The sequence below is a fragment of the Triturus cristatus genome, chromosome 11, assembly GCF_964204655.1.
Source record: "Triturus cristatus chromosome 11, aTriCri1.1, whole genome shotgun sequence".
In the NCBI taxonomy this organism is placed as follows: domain Eukaryota; kingdom Metazoa; phylum Chordata; class Amphibia; order Caudata; family Salamandridae; genus Triturus; species Triturus cristatus.
The window spans coordinates 726,865,419-726,886,429 of NC_140594.1; the positions used below are offsets into that span (position 1 = coordinate 726,865,419).

General features: G+C 46.4%; 1 protein-coding gene across 1 annotated transcript in view; it reads left to right on the plus strand.

Moving 5' to 3' along the window:
- The window catches only part of LOC146785379 (uncharacterized), a 153,840-nt gene that overhangs the window by 130,462 nt on the left and 2,367 nt on the right, over positions 1–21,011 (plus strand). The window contains exon 4 of the mRNA XM_085635133.1: positions 20,839–20,919. Within this exon, the coding sequence (XP_085491259.1) occupies positions 20,839–20,919 (81 nt within the window). The remainder of the gene's footprint in view (positions 1–20,838; positions 20,920–21,011) is intronic.

Genomic DNA, 21,011 nt, shown 5'->3' on the forward strand with positions numbered 1-21,011 from the left:
AGGAGTAGAGCGGGCGTGTGTCGTTGAGGCCGTGATGGTCTGAGGAGGCTGCCAGGGTCGTGGGCCTCGGGCTTGGAGCTTGCGCCGGCATGTGATGGGCCATCCTTGCAACACACCGGTGTCGGCAGGTGATCAGTGTGGCCTGGCTGTGCAGGGGCAGGCCTGGCGGCTTTGGGGTCCAGCGGGCCGGGGTATGGCAGGCGCACAGGATTGCAGGCAACTCCGCTCAGGAGGACGGCATCGGCCTCGTGGCGGTGTGAGAGGTGTTGCCCTGGCAGAGACGTTGGGTATTCCGGAAGAGGACCACGGCCAGGGCTACGTGCTTTTTATTCACACCCTTATGCTGGCCTGGTGTATGTCGGGCCATCCCACTCCGCTCACGCTTATGTGGGGGGGACATAACAGGCAACATTTCCGCATACTCCCCCACTGGCTGGGGTGACATGGTTGTGTCCACTCTCCACTCCACTCCATACACCAGCGGTGTGTGTCGCCATGGATATGGGTGTGTTCGGCATACTGCAGTCTGTGCAGCACATCGCCGCCACTCTTGGCATGGTGTACTTTCCCAATCATGGTTCTCCTGCTTCCTTCACACATGCCTGGTTCCAACCTCTCCCCACATTCCGCTATTGTGTGGCTGGGGTGCCATGCCGTTGATGGCACATGTTCACGGCTCGCCCAGGTTAACATTGTAAGTTGTTCTGTCATGTCTGGTGGGTGGACATGTTGTTTTGCATGTTGTATGTGATTTTGTGATGTGTGTATTGCCAGAGTTGTGAGTTGCATGGTTGTGGAGTTGATGTGTGTGGGGTTTTCATTTGGAACTTGCCAAGGGGCTGTGCATTTCCCTTGGTGCCATCCTGGTAGCGCTGGTTGATGATGGACGGTCGGAGGATGAAGGAATCATGCACACTGGCTGGGAAGTTGGCGACGACATTGGTGAAGAGTCCCTGGTTGTCCACTATTGCCTGCACATTGATGGAATGTGTGTGCTTTCTGTTGCGGTGATTGTGTGCTGTGTCCTCAGGGGGCACAAGTCAGACATGGGTGCTGTGGATTGACCCCAACACATGCATGCATCCAGCTATGGCGTATGGTCCTTGCTTGGTCTCCATTGGACCCTGCGCATTGTGGTGGACGTATAGATACTGGGGTACCAGGCTGATGATGGCATCTAGGACAGGTGTGAGGGACTTGGATGCGGCTGGCTGTGAGACTCCTCAGACTCTGGCGGGTGTTGGTTCCCCCAACCAAAACCAGCCAGAGTTGGAGGAGTCTCACAGCCAGCCGCATCCAAGTCCCTCACACCTGTCCTGGATGCCATCATCAGCCTGGTACTCCAGTGCCAGATGCACCTGTTCGCCTCTGATACCCCCGTACCAGAGGCCAACAGGTGCATCACAGCCAGCAGCTTTGTGTGGGGTGGGATGTTGGTTGTCCGCTTTATTGGTGCTGTCGGCCTGTTGGGCGATGATGGTCAGGATGTGTAGGATGGTTGTCCTTTTGAGCCTGTAGTGGGCAATGGCATCCTCTGGTGTTGAGTCTGTGAGGCTGGTGCGTTTCCTGTGGGTCTGCTGTCTTTGTCCGTGCTGGCTTTGTGATGGTTGGGGGGGTTCCGGGGGTGGGTGGCGGGTGCCCGGAGGGTGACCCGTGTGTGGGGGGTCCTGGGTGTGATGGCAGTGGGTGTTGTTGCCTTCTTGGGGCTCCGGGATGCATGTTCTGTGGTTCCATGGCATCTGTTGCTCTTCAAGTGTGGCTCTGGGCTGGGCTCTCTTGTGTGGTGCAGGTTGTAGTCTGACTTTGCACCAGGTCGGAGCAGGTGTTAGTTTCCTGGTGCTAACGCACCTTATCGCATGTTTTGTGATCTTATCACATATCAGGCTGGTCGTTGAGAATGTTGTGGTGTGGTGTTGTTGCAGCTTTTTGCTCAGGAATGCCTACTCTGCATCTCATTAGCGATAGTTGCCGGGGTCATCCTTGGCAATGTCTTTTGAGGCTGCTAACACTGGAAAACTGGTGATATGGGCTGTTTGCACCAGCCTGTGAATGGGGTGGTAAGTTTATCGCAAATTTGGCTGCGTTAAGGTGCCGATAACTCAGCGATGGTTCCCTGAGAATATGGCCCTATGAATGTGGGGGGAATTGTCTTTGCACTGCATTGTTTAATTCAGAATTTTACTACTTAGACTATGTTTAAGAGTTGCAATATCCCACCTAGAGTGGTAATTTCAGGCGGGATACCACTCCAGGCTATTACATGTGATCTAGTGTCTCCCACTAATTGCAGAGGAACCATCACTGGGAGCAGAACCACACCAATAAGGCACTTAATGGACATGGGGGGAGCAGTGTACAGGAACAATGCCTGGACCCCAATCAGAGGCAGCTCCTCCGCTATGGCGGAGGAGCATCGCCCACTGCTTTCAAGCAGTGAACTGCAAAGGAAACATAAAATGATAATAACTTTCAGTTCTTATTTTCTTTTTCCTATTGCTTTGTGTGTGGGCGGGGCTGCTCTGCTGTCGGAGCAGGGGAGGAGTGGTTTGGCCACTCCCAAGTGTGCAATGACTGTTTGGTTGGCCTTCTTGAGTCGCCCAAACCAGTCATGCACACTTTCCCCGTTCTCCATGCAGGCTGCATTACAGCCTGCTTTGAGAACAAGCCCAGACCCCCATTCCCTGGCTGAGCGCCAAATCAGGATGCTCAAAGCCAATCACAACACTGCATTGCAGAATTGTGATTGGTCAGGGGAGCTTTTTCTGTGCTTCCAGTGCCTCGGAGAGCAGAAGCAGAAACACAGGACTGGTGCGTCAAAGTAAGTGTTTCATTTTTCATTTTGTATTTTTTACCATTTACCCCACCCCCCTCATGACCCCCCGCATCTGCAACCCCCACCCGCAAACTATGCCGGCCACCACTTCCCCCAATTTACCCCTGCAGGCACAGGGGAACAGATCGTGCTCCCCCTGGCCAACCATAATTTGGTCTTGGCCAGTCTTGACGTCCACTAGCCACTCCCCACAACCGAGACCACCACCAGACCTCCAGCTGACGTATTTCAACTGCCCTAAAAAGCCAGAAAAGAACAGCAAATTTGTCCCATAAATCATGGAACAACAGCAGAAAAGGACCCTGCATTTCAGAGTCCAGCTGATAATTCTGGGGACAAAAGTAATTGCTGGATTTTGCTGGAGGGATACTGGCCGGAATTGAAGATTTCAGACCCCCCACCCCAAGGGCTTCGCACCAAAAGATTTGCTTAAAGTAGTGATCTACTTACTGAAATTACTGGATATAGAACATTTGAGCTTCTCTCTCAATGAACACCCTTCTATATCACCGAAAGTGTGGTGGTAATAGAATTAAAGAGGCACGAGGCTGAGCATAACCTCCTGTCCCAAGAATGATTTGATTCCCACCTCACCAGCAGCATGGAGGGGGTGTTGCTACAAATGCTCTATGATGTTCGCATAATGCAGGATGATGTGGTAAGAGGGCGGGGGTTTTGCCTATTAGTGAAAGTGGATTTCTCAGCATGGTTTGACAGAATCGGCCATATGAACTAATGAATTGCTTTCAATACTACATGAGCATATAGCTAAATGCCTTATTTTTTTTATCCTAGGTCACAATAGTTGATATTCCGTCTTCCATTCACAATATTACCAGTCTGCCCACTTTCGAACGAGAACATAAACACTTTGGGGCAGATTTACAAGAAAGTGACGCATCTGTACAGATGCGTCACTTTCCCTGCGCCACCCTTAGAAACCCTTACGCCACCATAGATGCGCCGTATTTACAATACGGCGCACTATGGCACAAGTATTGACAGATGCGTCAGAAATTCTGACGCATCTGTTGGCGAAAAAGTCACGCATTGCTGGAGTTGTGTCGCAAGCAGAACGCAACTCCAACAATGCGTGTTGAGGCCTATTCCCACTACACTGCGTCACTACTTACACCTGCTTGAAGCCGGCGTAAGTTTTTGACGCAGTGGTGTTCTAAAAGTGGCGCAGTGAAATCTTGTAGATTTCACTGAGTCACTTTTATGAGGCCCTCCTGCGTGGGAACGCCCACCCTGCATACATTATACCTGACGCAGGTATAATGTGACGCAGGGCTTTACAACGTGACGCATCTCCCTAGATGCGTCACGTTGTAAATAGGCCGTATTGTTTGTGCCGCAGTTGCGTCAAAAAAGTGACGCAACTGCAGCGGAAAAGTCACGCAAGGGGCTTGTAAATCTGCCCCTTTCTTCTTATTCAACACTTTATCACATCCCTAATCTAAACTTTGGACTCCTCCCCTTTTCAGCCCTGTGGCTCTCATGTGTTTTTCTGATCTGATGGTACCTTGCTGTACTATTGATTTGATACCAAATATCATGCCCCTTGGCATTCCCATTGTTTTTATATTGCATATTTGTGGTCCACCTTACCATAACTGTGCTAACTTGTTTCTTGAACTCAACCACTTCTACATATAATTCTTGTTAGCTTTAACATATTATTTTATTTGTTTTGTTTAACCATATTCTGTAAATGTTATCCCTGGTATTTTATTTATGACAGTGCAGCTTACTCTTGTTCTCTCTTCTTTCCATTTTCATTTTTATAAAGAGCCTGGGTTTGCCCACATACCCATATGTTGTTATGTTATGATATGTTATGTAATGTTATCTTATATGTTATGTTGTGTTATGCTATGCTATGTTATGTTTATTTGTAGCACGCACAGCTCACCCTGGAGGCTATCCTGGTGCTAACGCAGGAGTGGGGTGAGCCAGGGCTAGGGCTAGGTGAAAAGCCAGGCCTTCAGTTGCCTGTGGAACTGAGTGGAACAACGCAGTGCCTGAGTTGAGATATCATATATGTTTATTTGATGTGCCGGGCAGTTTCTTTAGCTTCCGCTTCCCAGCTCTGTTCATCCAACAACAACCCTATTTTTTTAATAACATCATTCCATACTATGAAATGTTGAGCGCTTTTACTTTAATTTATTAAAAATTCTTTTATTTTTTGACCTGGAAAATTTTCAGTTGAGACTGCAGTGGAATGAGTTTGTGCTTACGGCGGTTGCCATTTTACACTGAATATAAGTTATTCAATAAAAATGCTTGATTGTTTTTGTCTTGTTTAATAGTGTGCTCTTACCGTCATAGTAGTTCTGACATTGCAGGTTCAATTGGCGCTTGTTGCCAATTCGTAAAAAATTGGAGCCTGAGTTGAGATATCACATATATTTATTTGATGTGCTGGAGCAGCTGCTTCAGCTTCCACTACCCAGCTCTGCTCATCCAACAATAACCCTATTTTTTAAATATCAACATTCTATATGTGGTTATGACTACATACCACATTCTATATTCTATAGGATATCAGTACCCTGAGTAGAAGTTTCTCATGTGCAGGAGAAGGTCGTTCCAGGCTTTAGAAGCGAGGTAGAACAAGGCATGAGCGCTGGATTTGGCTTGCGTATGCTGGAATGTGTGCGAGTAAGAGTCTGGCTGAGCCTCGGTATCTGGTAGGTTTGTGGATGTTTATACGATTGTTGAGCTATGTGAGTGCAATGTTGTGTAAGGTTTTGATTGTGGATGTGTTGAAGTGTGATCGTTTGGGGAATGGGAGAGAGTAGGACTCTTTGAGGTGCAATTAATGTAAGCATGAGTTAAGAGGTTGAGGTTGAGACTGGCCTCTGAGTTTTGCATGGCTTGGAATCTTCTAGTCAGTTTAACATTGATTCCAACACAGAGTGCGTTTACAAAGTCCAGCTTGCTCTTGATAAGGATTTGGGCAATTCTTCGGCAAGTGTTGGTATGAAGTCATTTGAATATCTTTCTGAGCATCTTGAGTGTGTGGAGGCAGGCGAAGGAGACTGCGGTAACTTGACCAGTCATGGTGAGGTGGTTGTTGATTACTACTCCAAGGTTCTTTGCTTGGGTTGCAAGAAGGGGTGTGGGCCAGAGTTCATCAGGCCACCAGAGGAGTTCCAGAGCGACGTGTCTTTCCCATAAATTACTATTTCTGTCTTGTCAGGGTTGTGCTTGAGGCAGTTATTTTCATCCATCTGGTGACTTCGTCATGCAGGCTGCAAAATTGTTCCAGGTGTTTGATGTCTAATTGGAGAGGGAAAGTATGAGCTTGGTGTCAGCAGCACAGGATAGGATGTTGATTCCGTAGGCCCAGATGATGCTGGCAAGTGGGTCATGTAGGCTTTGAGGGTCTTTGTGGAACTCTACAGATGAGGCTGATGGTTTCCGAGATGAAGGGGACAAGACTGACTGACTGTGTGTCGCCTATCAGGAAGGAGCAAATCCAGCGAAGTACGAGCGGAGACAGTATTGAAGGCTGTGTAAAAGTCCAGATAGGGAAAAATCATGATATTATCACTGTGCATCATCAACTGTATGTCCTCTATGGCACAAATTAGGATAGTCTCTTCACTGTGATTGGGCCTGACTGAGTGGTCTTGAGGAGGTGGCTGTCACGGAGTTGGTGACTAGACATTTGTTTATCGTCGTTTCCCAAGATAGGATGCTAGTTTGCTAATGACTATGATTCTGCGGAGGATTTTCTAGGGAGGAGAAGTACTGTGGCATGTTTCTGGGCATCCAAGTAGGTGACTATGATGAATTAGTCATACAGGATGGGGGTAAGGGCTGTGCTGATGGGGTCCAGACTTTTGATTAGAAGTGGTGAGTACTGGGGATCTACAGTGCTAGGAAGTGTATGGACTGCATGGTCATTGCTGATTCTTGAGTGGTAATGAGCCAGGTGGTCATGGTGCTTCTCGGGGTGTTTCTGAGATGGCTGGGAGGGTTGCAAGTGTTGCTCTTGACACACATATTATTCATTAATTTGTGGAGCCGTTAGAAAATCTGATTGTGGAGTTTACATCTGACACTCATCTGCAATAGCCTCTGTTGACTTTCTCTGACATAAATTGCCCAATCGAATGACTTGAAATAATTAGGATACCATACAATAAAGTATGACTTTTTTGTTTGCAATAACTGCACATCTAACCTTGCTCAGCGGTTGCAAGATTTGCCCACTGCTTAAAAAATCCTACATTGGTCATATTAGGTACAAGCTTTAGGCTTCCCTATGGATACGAAACAGACTTTAAGTTATCAGTGAAAATGTGGTCAATGTGGCACATTTCTGTGAGAAATAGAGTTGCCCTGTTAGAACTGGGGTCGCCAATTCCGACACGGTAGCTTGGCGCGAGGTAGGAAGGCACCCGCAGGCAATGTGTGAAGCACTGGTACAGCACTCACCCACACGGACCCGGCCACGCGAACACGCAATGAAGGACACCACAACAGGTTGTTTAGTAAAACACAAGATTCTTTATCTCTTTCAAATGTCGAGGGCTCAACTCATTAGCAAGGCAGCAGTAAATTCATCTGGGTATCTACATTCATTAATCATAGGACAGCAACCATTCCATTCAGTTATGTAAATCGATGAATAGCAGAGCAACCATTAATTCACCACGGGGAATAAATCAGGGCATTTCGGGACAACATCAAATTCATCCTGGCAATTAAAACAGTGTATTTCAGTAGATCAAACAATTCATTAAGTCGCCAGAATCAGGGGCTGGTAGGGCAACAATTAATACATCGGGGTTAAAAAGGGCATGAACTCATTTAGGAGCACAACACTCTTAGCCTCTCGGGCCACAAACAGCTCAGTGTGATGCCATCACGGGTGCAATTCCCATTTTGGGGGGCTAAATGGAACAAATCAAGGCAATTTGGGGTGCTCCCAGGGCTTACACCAGGGGTCAGTTCATCCCAGCCAGGTAGCAGGTGATCGCGGGTAGTCCCCCGGGGTCACAGAAACTTCAGTTGTCTGGCCAGAGGCATGTCCCACAGGCCGGCCACTTCAGGCTCCAGGCCGGAGCAGCAGCAGTACACAACCCGCCCCCTCAGGGGCCGTCTCAGCTGCCCCCTGGCCCCAACAGTGGAGCAGTCAGCCTGGATGGGGCCTCCGGGCCCGGGGACAAGTACCTGGCGAAGCGGGGCACACGCGGGGCTGCCACCACGCTTGCGGGCCTCCCCGCAGCAGCCCCGCCTCTCTTAGGGGTTACCTGATGTGTCCGGGGCCGCAATCAGCACCTGCGCTCTCATCCCACTCGGGGGAAGCCCTTGCTGCAGCCGCCGGGCTCCGTCCTCACTTTGGTGCCCAGCAGCCAATCCGGTCGCGGCCTTTCAGGGACGCGACTCCACCCACCAATGGGAGCGCGAGTTGGGCAGGGGCGCGGTCAGTGACGCGGCCGTCACCCCCGTCACGTGGTCAGGCCCAGCGCGGCCTCCTCGTCAATCGCGGCAGCACTTCTAGGCCTCGAGGGCCGCAGCGGGGTCCCCGCGCAGTGCCGGGCGGCGGCAGTGATGTCAGGTACAGCACCTTCCTTAAGCGGAACCGGGGCCCGCAGCGGTGATGATCAGCGCAGCGCGCTCAGTGTACAGGGATTGCAGGGGCATAGCGCCTGGAGGGTATAGTGCTCCCCCAGCACAGCGCTCTACAGGCACCACAGTCTCCAGGCACCGCATGCAGGCGGGGGGCACAACTCCGGCAGTATAGCACTAGGCAGGCACAGCGCAGGATCACGGGCAGCTCTTCCTCAAGGGGCCCAGTTCTGGTAACACAGCGCTTTACCAGCAGGTTGGAGATGGCCCACAGTGACAGTCCAGATCAGCGCTTGTCTCAAGGGGGAGAAGGTAGAAGGTAAGCTCCCCTGGTAGGCTTATTAGAGGAAGAGGGGGGATGAGTTGGCAGGCATCAGAGGCAGGGTGGGTTCCTGCAGCACACTGGAGATGGTCCCCTAGGTTGCCCCCCTCACCAGGCAAGATCAGTAGGCAGGCAGAGTCCCTCATCTAACTTGGTTACAGCAGGGCCTAGACTCAGTCAGTCCCAGTAGTGTAGGTTTCTTCCCTAGGCCCAACCGCCTACGCTCCGGCAGAGGTTCCCCCAGGTCCAGTGGTGCCCCAACTGACTAGTCAGGTTTCCCTCCTTTCCTCTTATACCCCAGGTCAGGTGACCCTCCGGCAAAGGCGGCAAAGCAAAATCCCTCCCAGGGCTGGAAGGTTCCAGAAGCTTCCACATAATAGTCTATGGGACAAAAAGGCGGGATGGAAGAAGATACTGTATCCCAATGTCCCAGCCGGCTCCTGACTACTACTATGTGTGCACGATGGCCACTCTGCAGTAGCAGGGGCCTGTGGCAGCCATGTTGGTAGGAGGGAGCACCTGCACCTCAGCACTGTTTAGCAGTTGTAAGGCGCCCAGAGACCTAGGGCCAACAAACAGATGGCGGAAAAAATAAGGCACAAGGGCAAAAAACGGGGTAGACCACCCTAGGGCTGACAGGTCTAACATGCCCCCTTTCCCCACTACTCTGCAAATGCGCCTCCTGGTGCCCTCTTGGTTGGGGGATGAAGTCCGCTTGACTGCTGAGAGTTCTTAGCGGCCAACCAGACCTCCTTATACCTCCAGTATGCCGCACACAGTGGGATTGCTGAGAGGTGGTTGGGGGCCATGCTCCCTTTCTCCACCACTCTGCAAACGCACCTCTCGCAACACTGCTGGTGGGGAAATAAGGTCCCCTTGCCTCCTAAGGTCCTCATGGCCTAAAGTGGACATCATCCTCGAAGCAGTAGTGCGCCAGAAACTGCATTTGCAGAGAGGTGGAGAAAGAGGCCGTGACCACAGAAAACCTCTCAACAAACCCACTGTGTGAGACTTACTGGTAGGTAACAGGAGGGCTTTTTGACCCCCAATCACCCGGTGGAGCCAAGGGTACTACATCCCTCAACTAGTAGTGCACCAGGAGGCATGCTTGGAGAGTGGTGGAGAAAGGGGGCATGGCCTCCTACAACTTCTTAGCAATCCGGCTTTTTGGGACTTACTGGAGATAACAGGAGAGGTAGTTGGCCCTCAAGCACATTCATGGGGGCCAACTACCCCTTCTGTTACCTCCAGTAGGATCCACAAAGTGGGATTGCTAAGAGATGTTCAGAGGCCAAGCCCCCTTTCTCCACCACTCTGCAAACGTGGCTCCTGGTGCACTTCTGGTTGGGGGATGAAGTCCTCTTTACTCCTGATGGAACTTGGGGGCCAAGAAGCCCTCCTGGTACATCTTGTAAGTCCTACAGAGCAGAATTCCTGAGATCTGGTCGGAGTTCCGCCCCCTTCCTCCACCCTTCTGCAAACATGAATAGCACATTAAAAAACATAGACATTCACTGAAATAAAACAAAGGTTATAGGGAAGTTATAGTTAGGCTGATATTTTACTTGTACAAACCCAGAGAAATTCAGCAGTTTTAGTTAGCTGAGCTTACTATACCTCGTGACCCCGCAATGCTTTGCTTATGACATCACATATCACATCACTCATGACATCACTCATGACATTTCAAATGACATCACTGACTACCGTCGCCAGTAGGTAGTTATAGTTAGGAACATGTTTCCATAGGAAAAGCGTTATTTGGTTTGCCTGAATCTTAGGCGCCATTTGAAAATGTTCACAAAATGTTCCCAAAAACAATGTCATAGTGAGTCTTGTTGTGCATGGAAAGTTTTGGGGTGATCCGTCGAGTGGTGGCCGAGAGAAAGGGGGGGTAAAAAAAGTGTGTTTCCCATGTAAATCCATTCAAAGCCCCAAAAACAAAGTGAAAAAAAAATGGGGCAGAGTAGGAATACCATGACCCCCAAGCCTTTGTCTTCAAGCAGAAAGAGAAAAGAGAAAGGTGAGAAGCAAGCAGAGAGAGGCAGAATATAGGCCAGCAATGAGCAGAAAGCAGAAATATATAGGTGAGAAATCAGCAGAAAAATGCAAAATAAAGGTCAGCAACAAACAGGAAGAGGCAAAATAAAGTTAAGAAATGAGCAGAAAAGGGAAAAATAGAGGTAAGAAATGAGCAGAAAGAGGCAAAATAGCGGTCAGAAACAAGCAGCAAGAGGCAAAATAAATGTGAGAAAAAAGCAGAACGAAGCAGAATAAAGGAAGAATAAAGGTTAGAAAGGTCAGAAACGAGCAGAAAGAGGTAGAATATAGGTCAGAAGCAAGCAGAAAGAAGTAAAATAAAGGTGAGAAATTAAAAGAAAGTGGCAAAATAAAGGTCAGCAACGATCAGAAAGAGGCAAAATAAAGGTGAGAAAAGAGCAAAAATAGGCAGAATGAAGGTCGGAGAAGAGCAGCAAGAGGCGCAAAAAAGGTGAGAGACAAGCAGAAAGGGGCAAAATAAAGGTAAGAAATGGGCAGACATAGGCAGGATAAAGGTCAGCAAGAAGCAGGAAGAGGAAAAATGAAGGTGAAAAATGAGCAGAAAGAGGCAGAATAGAGGTCAGAAACAAGCAGCAAGAAGCAGAATAAAGGTGAGATATGAGCAGAAGGAGGCAAAATAAAGGTCATCAAAGAGCAGAAAGAAGCAAAATAAAGGTGACAAACGATCAGAAAGAGGCAAAATAAAGGTCAGCAACGAGCAAATAGAGGCAAAATAAAGCTGAGAAACTATTAGAAATAGGCAAAATAAAGGTCAGCAATGAGCAGGAAGAGGAAAAATAAAGCTGAGAAACAAGCAGAAAGAGGAAGAATAAAGGCCAGACACAAGCAGGTAGATGCAAAATAAAGGTGAGAAACAAGCAGAAAGAGGCAGAATAAAGGTCAGAAAATAGCAGAAAGTGGAAGAATGAAGGTCAGAAACCAGCAGTAAGAGGCAGAATAAAGGTCAGAAACAAGAAGAAAGAAGCACAAATAAAGGTCAAGAGCAAGCAGAAATAGGCAAAATAATGGGCACAATGAGCAGAAAGAGGAAAAATGGAGATCAGAAACAAGCAGCAAGAGGCAGAAAAAAGGTCAGGAGTGAACAGAAAAAGGCAAAATAAAAGGCAGAAACAAGCAGCAAGAAACAAAATAGAGGTCAGAAACAAGCAGCAAGAGGAGAAATAAGGGTCAGGAGTGAGCAGAAAGAGGCGAAATAACAGGAAGAATGAGCATAGAAAGGCAACATAAAGAGCAGGAGCGAGCAGAGCACAGGCAGAGAAAACAAGCAGAAACCGAGTCGAGAAGGCACAAAACCAAAAGCAGCAGAGGGTAGTGCACTGCAGGCAAGCTAGACAGGAGGACTGTCACAGGCAGAGCTGGCATGACAACCTGCTCCTGTGTGACCCCTACTTTTTATCACATACCCACAGACATTGCCAATCATGCACCCATTCACATACCCACTCACACATTCACTCACCCACTGATAGACCCACTGAGAGACTTACGCACTCACTGACAGACACACTCAGACACTCATGCACGCACTCACATATCCATTCAAGCACTCATTAACCCACTCACAGACCCTCTGAGAGACTCCCATACCATTCACCCACTCATGCACCCACTAACAGACCGACTTAGAGAGTCATCAACCCACTCAGAGACACACACACCCATAGACTGACCCTCTCAGATGCTCAGTCAGCCACTAAGAGACTCACATAACCACTCACAGGCCCCCTCAGAGACTGATACACCCACTCATAGATCCACTCAGTGACTTACACACCCACTGACAGATCCATTCAACTACTCATTTACAGACCCGCTCAGACACTCACACACCCACTCACAGATGCACTGATACACTCATACACCCACTCACAGACCCCCTCAGAGACTCTCACATTCTCTAACAGAACCACTCAGACACTTATCTACCCACTCACAGACCCACTCAGACACTCATGTTCTTATTCATAGACCCACTCAGAGACTCATACACCCACTCACAAATCAACTCAGAGGCTTACGTACCCAGTGACTGACCCACTCAGAGACTCAGTCACCCACTTGCAGACACACTCAGTGACTCACACAACCACTAATAGACTCACTCAGACACACACACACCCTCTCACTCATCCACTTAGACTCATCCATCCACTCACAGACCTTCAAAGACACTCATGCACCCACTCAAAGATGTGCTTAGATGCTCATGCACCCACTCAGACACTCATGCATCCAGTCACAGACCCACTCAGACAGTCCTGCACCCACTCAGAGACCCACTCAGATATTCATGCACCCACTCACAGATCCACACAGGCACTCCTACACTCAATTACATAGCCATGTACACACCCATGCAGTCACTCACAAACCCACTTACAGACCCATACAGTTACTCACACACCAACAAATCCATCAACATGCCTTCTTAGAGACCCATACAACCACTCCCACTTACCTACCTTTCAGCCACTCACACACCCAGTCTCAAAGGTTCCAGGTTCCAGTTAGGAAATAAAATGTAAAGAAAAATTTAAATTGACTGAAAAAAACAAGGGTTACAGGGACATTATAGTTAGGAAATATAATTTTAAAAAATGTAGAAATTCACTGAAAAAAACAAAGGTTACAGGGACATTTTAGTTAGGGAATAGAATTAGAAAATCTTAGAAATTCACTGAAGATACCAAAGGTTACATGGACATTATGTTTATGCTCAGATTTCACTTGTACAAAACCATTGACATTTAGCAGTTATAGTTACCCGAGCTAATTGTAACTTAAGACCCAAAATGCACTGCTTATGAACTCACATATTAGATCACTCATGACAAGGTCAGTGACATTACTGATGACATCATTGATGACATCTCAAATGACATCACTGATGACATCATCCACAAAACCACTCACACACTCACTCACACCGCATATAACCTCTCACACCCACTCACAAACCCACACAACCACTCAAATACCCATTCACAGACCCATCCCAATTATTGTCACACACACTGTATCGCTCATACAGCCACTCACCCATACAACCACTCACACGGCTACTCACAGACTCATATAGCTATTCACACACCAACACCATTCACATACCCACTCACAGGCCCATTCAGCCACTCACTCACACACTCACTCACATATCCATACAACCACTAACATACCCATTCATACACCCACAAAGCCACTCACACAATCACTTATTCACCCATGCATCCACTCACACATTTACTTACTCATACAGCTACTAACAGAGCTACTCGCTCACCCATACAACCACTCACATACCCATTTACTCATCCATAAAACCATGTGCATACCCATTTACACATCAATACAATCCCTCATATACCCACTCACTCATCTATACAGCCCCTCATGCAAATACTTACTATGCAAAACAGCCACACACACACCCAGTCACTTAGCATACATACAGTGAAACAGCCACTCATTTACCCATACATCCACTTGCACACCCAGTCACTCACCTATAAAGCCATTCAGACAGCCACTCAGTCATCCATATAGCCACTCACACATACACTCATCCACCCATAAAGCCACTCACACAGCCACTGCAGTCACTGATACAGCCACTCACACACACACTCACCCACTCATACAGCCACTCACACAGTCACTCACTCACCCATACAGCTATTCACACACTCACTCATTTATACTTACAGCCACTCACACACCCACTCACACTCCCATGCAGCCACTCAGACACCAACTCATACACTGATACAGACAGTTACAGTGCCAATCAGATGACATATATTAGAAACAGTATCACTCATGAGTAGTAGAAAAAGAATAGTCATTTACCTTATGAGGTAGCTTAGTATATATCTTTAACTCTCAGAAACTTTTTTGAAACACACTCACTGGATGATGTCATTTCCATAGAATAAGTGTTTTTGGTTTTCTAATAACTTTGGCCCAGTTTAAAGAATCTTCACAAAACTTTCCAAATATAAAGATCATTTACATCAGCTCCCATCTGAAATGTTTTGGGGATATCCATCAAGCGGGGGCCAAGAGAAAAAGGAGGCTCCAAAACCCAAAATTCCCATGCATTTTCCATAGGCGTCTTTAAGACGGACTACAGCAAAAACTGTAAAACAGGATTGCACCAAATTTGGCAGAAAGCTAGATCTTGGTCAGCAGCTTGTGCTTTTTGTGATTTAGCACAAATAAGTTCAGTAGTTTTTTGAGAAATTTAGGTTAAAAAGTAATTGTATTTTTAGGCAGTTGGGTCAGCGAGGTGGCAATTTAAAAATAGAGCATTCTGGTGGGCCTAGGGAACTTTATTTCCCTTGGGCCATCTCACTAGAGAGTGCACCCTCTGATTGGTTGCTAGAAAGATGAGCAAATGTTTAGTGGCAGCCAGTGCAGGAATCAGGGAATTAGACTCCTGTTCTGAAGTTAAAAAATACAATTAAAATAAGGTTGGAGGGTATGGATATCCTGACCCCTTAAGCACCATGGGGGGATAGAGAGAGACCCCAAGGGCCCAAAACAAAATGGCTAAAAATGCTGCAATCCTGCAAGACTGTCACAGGATTGGGAAAAAAATGGTGGCTGGTCTGCATAATTTTACTGTAAGCCCCAGGGGTATATTCATAAAGGGGATCGGGGCTGCATGGCTCCTCTCCGTGAGCTTCCAGAGACCCTGGCGAGCCCACCACAGCGGGCAAAAACAGTGTATATGGGGAGTGGGGATGCACCACTACCACGGCTGAACATATTGCATATGGGGTGGGGGCAGCATGACCACCCCCTCCACAAGCCATCAGAGGCCTCAGGGAGCCCACCCTGGTCCAAAGTTCTGTAAAATGGGAAGGGGGCTGTGCGGCCCCTCTGGATCTGCTAAAGGCCGGCGGAGCCCACCCCGGGCTGAAAATGTTCAAAATGGGGAAAGGGACAAGCGGGCCCCCTGCCCAAGCCACTAAAGGCCCACTGGATGATATCATCAATGATGTCATCAGTGATGTCATAAATGATGTCATAGAACTTGTCATAAGTGATGTAATATGTGAGGTCATAAGCAGTGCAAGGCGTGCGCTAGTTTTAGTTAGCACTGCAAACTATATCTGGTGAATTTCTAGTTTTTTTTTGGTTCAACACGCTATTGTTGTCACTGAAAACATTCACCTAAGTATAAAGTTACTTTCACCTATTTTTTTCAGTAAAAATAGATATATACACACTTACCTTATATATACTTACCATTTCATTGCAAAGGCATGCATGGTAAAGACATGTGCATGGTAAAAACATTTTGGGAAAAGGCAAAGCGCGATAAAGCCAGTGGGTTATAATTGATGGGTGGTAAAGGCATTACATAAAGGTTATGTCTCACAATAGATGCCTTTAATACTTACCTTTAATTCAGAAACAATTTTACCTGTAACTAAATAATTATGCTCACATTGGCTCCATTCCAATTCCTCAACTGTCTCATTTCCCTCTTAATTCCGTATTATATATAAGGATCCCTTTTTGGTGATGTCAATGCTGAATCTCGGGGGTGGTTCCTTTAACATCTCCTTTCTTATAGTATGTTCTGCACTCTTCTTCTTTACCCTTTGCTCTTTTTCTATTCTTACCCTGTTGTTCAGTTCAACTACAAATACTCTTTAAATCTCTATTAATTTTACAAGCTACATTGTGCATGCTTGTAAGTTAGAGGAGGGAAGAATGTCATCATATACTCACACTGATCCCTTGACGGCAAGGTCCTATAAGAACAGACTACATGATTGGTAGTTCATAAATATATATTAACATCGTTCATGATTGGCACATATTCTAACATATTGTCATAGGCAGAATCAAACAGTTTAATGGAATTCTGCTGATAAAAGAGATTTAGGAAAGCAGGACATCAAACCGAGTAAGACAGGGGTACATGAAAATATGCTGCCCCCTCAGCTGCAAAGGCACATAGCGGTTTTCTACCTTCATAACTTTCACATATTCTGCTAATATTTGAAAATATACATTATACCTCCACACAGTCGTGCGCCGTGGAACATGTGAAACCTTACTCTTGTGTACTAGTTTATTGACAACAAACTTAATTGTGGAGTTCATTGGAGCATGAGGGATAAACATCCAACAACCATCCAATCATAGAAACTGAAATGGCAGCTGACAAACCTAGAAGTAAAATTTTGCTCCTTAGATATACTTGAGATTTCTGGTTCTGATGAAGCTGATCCACTCTCAGAGGTGGGACTACCTTGTATCACACTACCCTCTGATTCTTGAAATCTTCACTTTGGCAGGTTTGTTTCAGTTTTCCACAAGTTCTCACAGTCTTGATGAGTGCTTATTCTAAATTCAGTGGTCAGTATCACAGTGGTTGCTGGTATAACAATACCTCGGCCTGGCTGTTGCTCTGGAGAATATTATGCTGCTGGAGACTGAGGGTCCTTGGACTGGTCTTCTTCCTCTTCAGAAGCATTGGAAACTTCAAATCTGGGTTGACTTGAGGAGTTAGCAGATGTTGGCTCCTTTTCATTCTCTTCCTGTTTTAGCCTCTTGGTGTGGGAGGCATTTATTCAGTTCCGCAGACCAATACACTTAGCTGCAGTGTTGGTGACCAAGATCACTTGATAAAGGCCTCTCCAGCATTCCTCCAGACAGGGCTTGCCAACATGTTTATTTATGTGTACCCATTCACAGGAGTTCAAATCATGTCCTGGAGATTCTTGGACAGCTGAAGTAGCAGCATCAACCTTGTGAGAGATAGAACGCACCACGTCAGCCACTCCCTTGCAGTACTCAAGAACCAGGCAATCTGTGACATTCAGAAGTGCAGCTGCAGGAACAGAAGGAATTTACATGGCGCTCCCCATCAACGCCTTGTGTGGAAACAATCCCATCTGCTTACCGGGCATACTTTGGATGCTCATCAGCATCTAAGGAAGAGTGTCAGGCCATTTAAGTGACTTGGAGGCAGAGGCCTTGGACAATATAGCTCTGGTTATCCCATTCAATCTCACTGCAATACCCGACTCCTCTGTCCTGTAGCTACAATGGAATTTCTGGTTGATCCCTAATGCTATATATAGCAACTGCATCCCCCCACACTTGAAGTGAGCACCTTGATCCGATTTAAAGATGAACTGACATCCTGAATCATGGTATTAACTCCTGCAGCAATGGCTTAGGGACTGTTAGACTGACTTATCTCCTAGTGGGATATGCCTCAACCCATTGTGATAGCAAGCACACAATAAGGAGGATATGCCTCAATTGGTTACAACGGGGCATCTTCACAAAGCCATTCTGAAGAAGGCTGAAAAGACTATCAGACTTTTCAATGTGGCTCATGGTTACCACAACCTTTTTGCCTAGATTCTGGGCCTTATTTATGAAGGCTTGCAACACTTTCACATCACCGTTGTGTCACTTTTTGTGGTTTCTCCCAGCGATGCAACACTTTTCATAAATGAGGCCCTCTGTTTCTGTTAGCGCAACATTGACACAAGTTTTCTGCCATTGATCGGAAATGCGGATTATACCAATGCAACTTAAAAGTAGACACCATTCTATCTCAACCCACACGTGTTGGGCCATGCATGGGCCGTACCATTGCAGGCAATATAGAATCAGGGCGAACTGGCTTACCATCACTGTACATCTAAATGTCACTGGGAACTTTCACACACCCCATCTTTTCCCACTTGGCCTTCTCTACCTCTGGGGTAGTATGCTGCATTTCTCACAGCTCATTGAAGGTATGCACAGTACTCAGTAGCATATTGGAAATTCTCTCTCCCTCTGATTTCATGATTCATCCATGTAAAGGGTGCCTGACTCAATTGTGCAATATCTGGCAATTTCATCTGCATAACGATTGCCTCTGGTAAAGAAATCACTGTTACTCTTGTGTGCAGCACACTTCACTACAGCAATTTCCCTTCGCAATTGTCAAGCATCCAACAGATTTGAGACATACAGTCCATTTTTACTAGAGGATCCAGTACAGGTCATGTAACCATTTTTTATCTTCTATATTTCTTACATCAACACCTAAGGGCAAGAAGAAGAGGGACAGCACGGAGATGGGTCTCGGAGCCGGCAAGGAGGTGCCGACCACCAGCACCACTGCCGAAGGTGCTACTCATCCCAGTTAGGCCTATTATTTATTATTATTATTATTTCCCTAACTTTTAACTCTGCCCACTATTATACATAAGGGATGCCCTAGATAATGGAGGGAAGGCCATCCTGATTATGCTGGACTTATCGACGGCCTGTGATACTGTCCCCATCAGCGACTCTTTGATCGACTCCAAGCTATTGGGATCAACGACATAGCCCTGAAATGGTTAATCTAATTTCTGGAGGGAAAAAGCTAAGAGGTCGGGCTGCCCCCTTTTCTACCAAAACCTGTGGGTTGTTGGATGGTGTGCCTCAGGGCTTGGCACTCAGCCCTACTATGTTTAATTCTTTATCTAACACCCTTAGCTGTCTAGCGGAGACTCTAGGAGCTAAGGTAATCTGCTATACTTTTCTCCTGCTGGAAGGGAGAGGAGCTAGCTGGGGAAGTCATAAAAAGCTGCCTGTCTAATGTGTTCCATTGGTTGTCTGTCAATTAGATTGTGTTTTTTGGTGCATCATTGTCAGATTTATGGAGGCCTTCCTGGCCACCAACAAGGTACTGTAAAGAACTTAGGAATCAAGTTCAATAGTGCCTTTTCTTTTCAACCACAGATCCAGGCCCTGACGGCTGCTAAGATCCCTGAAAAAACACAAATCCTTTTCTTACTTTCTGACAACACCAAGAGAATGGTGATCCAAGCTTTAATACCATCAAGGTAGGACTACAGGAACTCACTATACCTGGGTCTCTCAGAGTACTTTCTTGGAAGACTTCAGGTGGTGTAAAATACAGCAGCCTGTATCCTCCTCAATCTTTCTCCAAAAATGCCAATGTTCTCGCATTTCAAAGCTCTGCACTGGCTCTCCATAAAAAAAAAGTATTCTTTTTAAATCCTATGTCCTGGTCCACAAAGCCTTGCATGCTTCGGGAGCCGGTTATTTAAGGGATAGTATTCATGACTATGTCCCTTCTAGAAGCCTTCATTGCCAGCCACCTGTCACATATGACATTTGAATTTTTTACTTGGCTCTTTCTGCACGAATAAGAGGACAGTTATTGTTGGTATAGGCTATCTGGTTTAACACCTGGACACTCTCTTGAGTAGCTGTGCGATTTATAAATCCCGCTGACATAACATAACATAACATAACATAAACTATTTTTAATTTAGCCTATTTAATATTTTTACTGTCTCCTTTTTTTCCAACTGCCCTATCCTATTTTTGATTAATTCTTGTTATCCCTGCATTAAACATTTTTTTCTCCATATGTCAGGTTATTTTAAGCTGACTTTCTTCTGTCTGAGCTAGTCTCTAGTTTTCTTCTGCTTTGTTAGTAAGCCTTCCTTCTCCAAATATAGCTGTGGTACTGTAAGACTAAGAACATATTTTTGGTACTCTACTATCTGCTGTGAAGATTTCAGGCCTAAGTAAGCTAGTATTATTCACCACACATTTTTGTTGAGAAGGCTTTCTTTTTCTTGCTTATTCTCTAACAGTTAACGAGAGAGTAGACATGGTCAGAGACCACCCCCCAATGCTGTACTATATTTCATTTATACAGTATACCAGCAGTTTCGATGAAAGAGCAGCATGGCTGGAAAGTATGAGGTCCCATTGCATTTACCAACCGACACCGTATGTCCTCATTGGCCAGTATTCTATTGTTCGTTGCGCTTCAATGACTCAGAGTCATCATCATAGACTACATCTCTTCCCCTCTAGTGCAAAAAGTTTTTGGTTGGCTAGACTACCTGGTTTTTCTAACTTTGTCAACCAACAAAATACCCACAGGGATATTGCTTAACTGTAGTGATGTATTTCAGTTTTATTCTTTTCATATAAAAAAAGGAGAGGTATATCTGGCATCTAAAATATGTGTAATATTTGTTTCCAGATGCATGGACTACTAGTGCTGGTCAGTCTGTTGTGGAGGCAGTTAAAGGGGGAGAAACAGTGGCAGTAGGGATGGGAGGAGGTAAGTCATATTGCTTGCTTTTTGACAATTACAGTTATACCCACTACAAGGGTGTCATGAGACTCATGGCTTGTTAACCCCATACTTTAGCA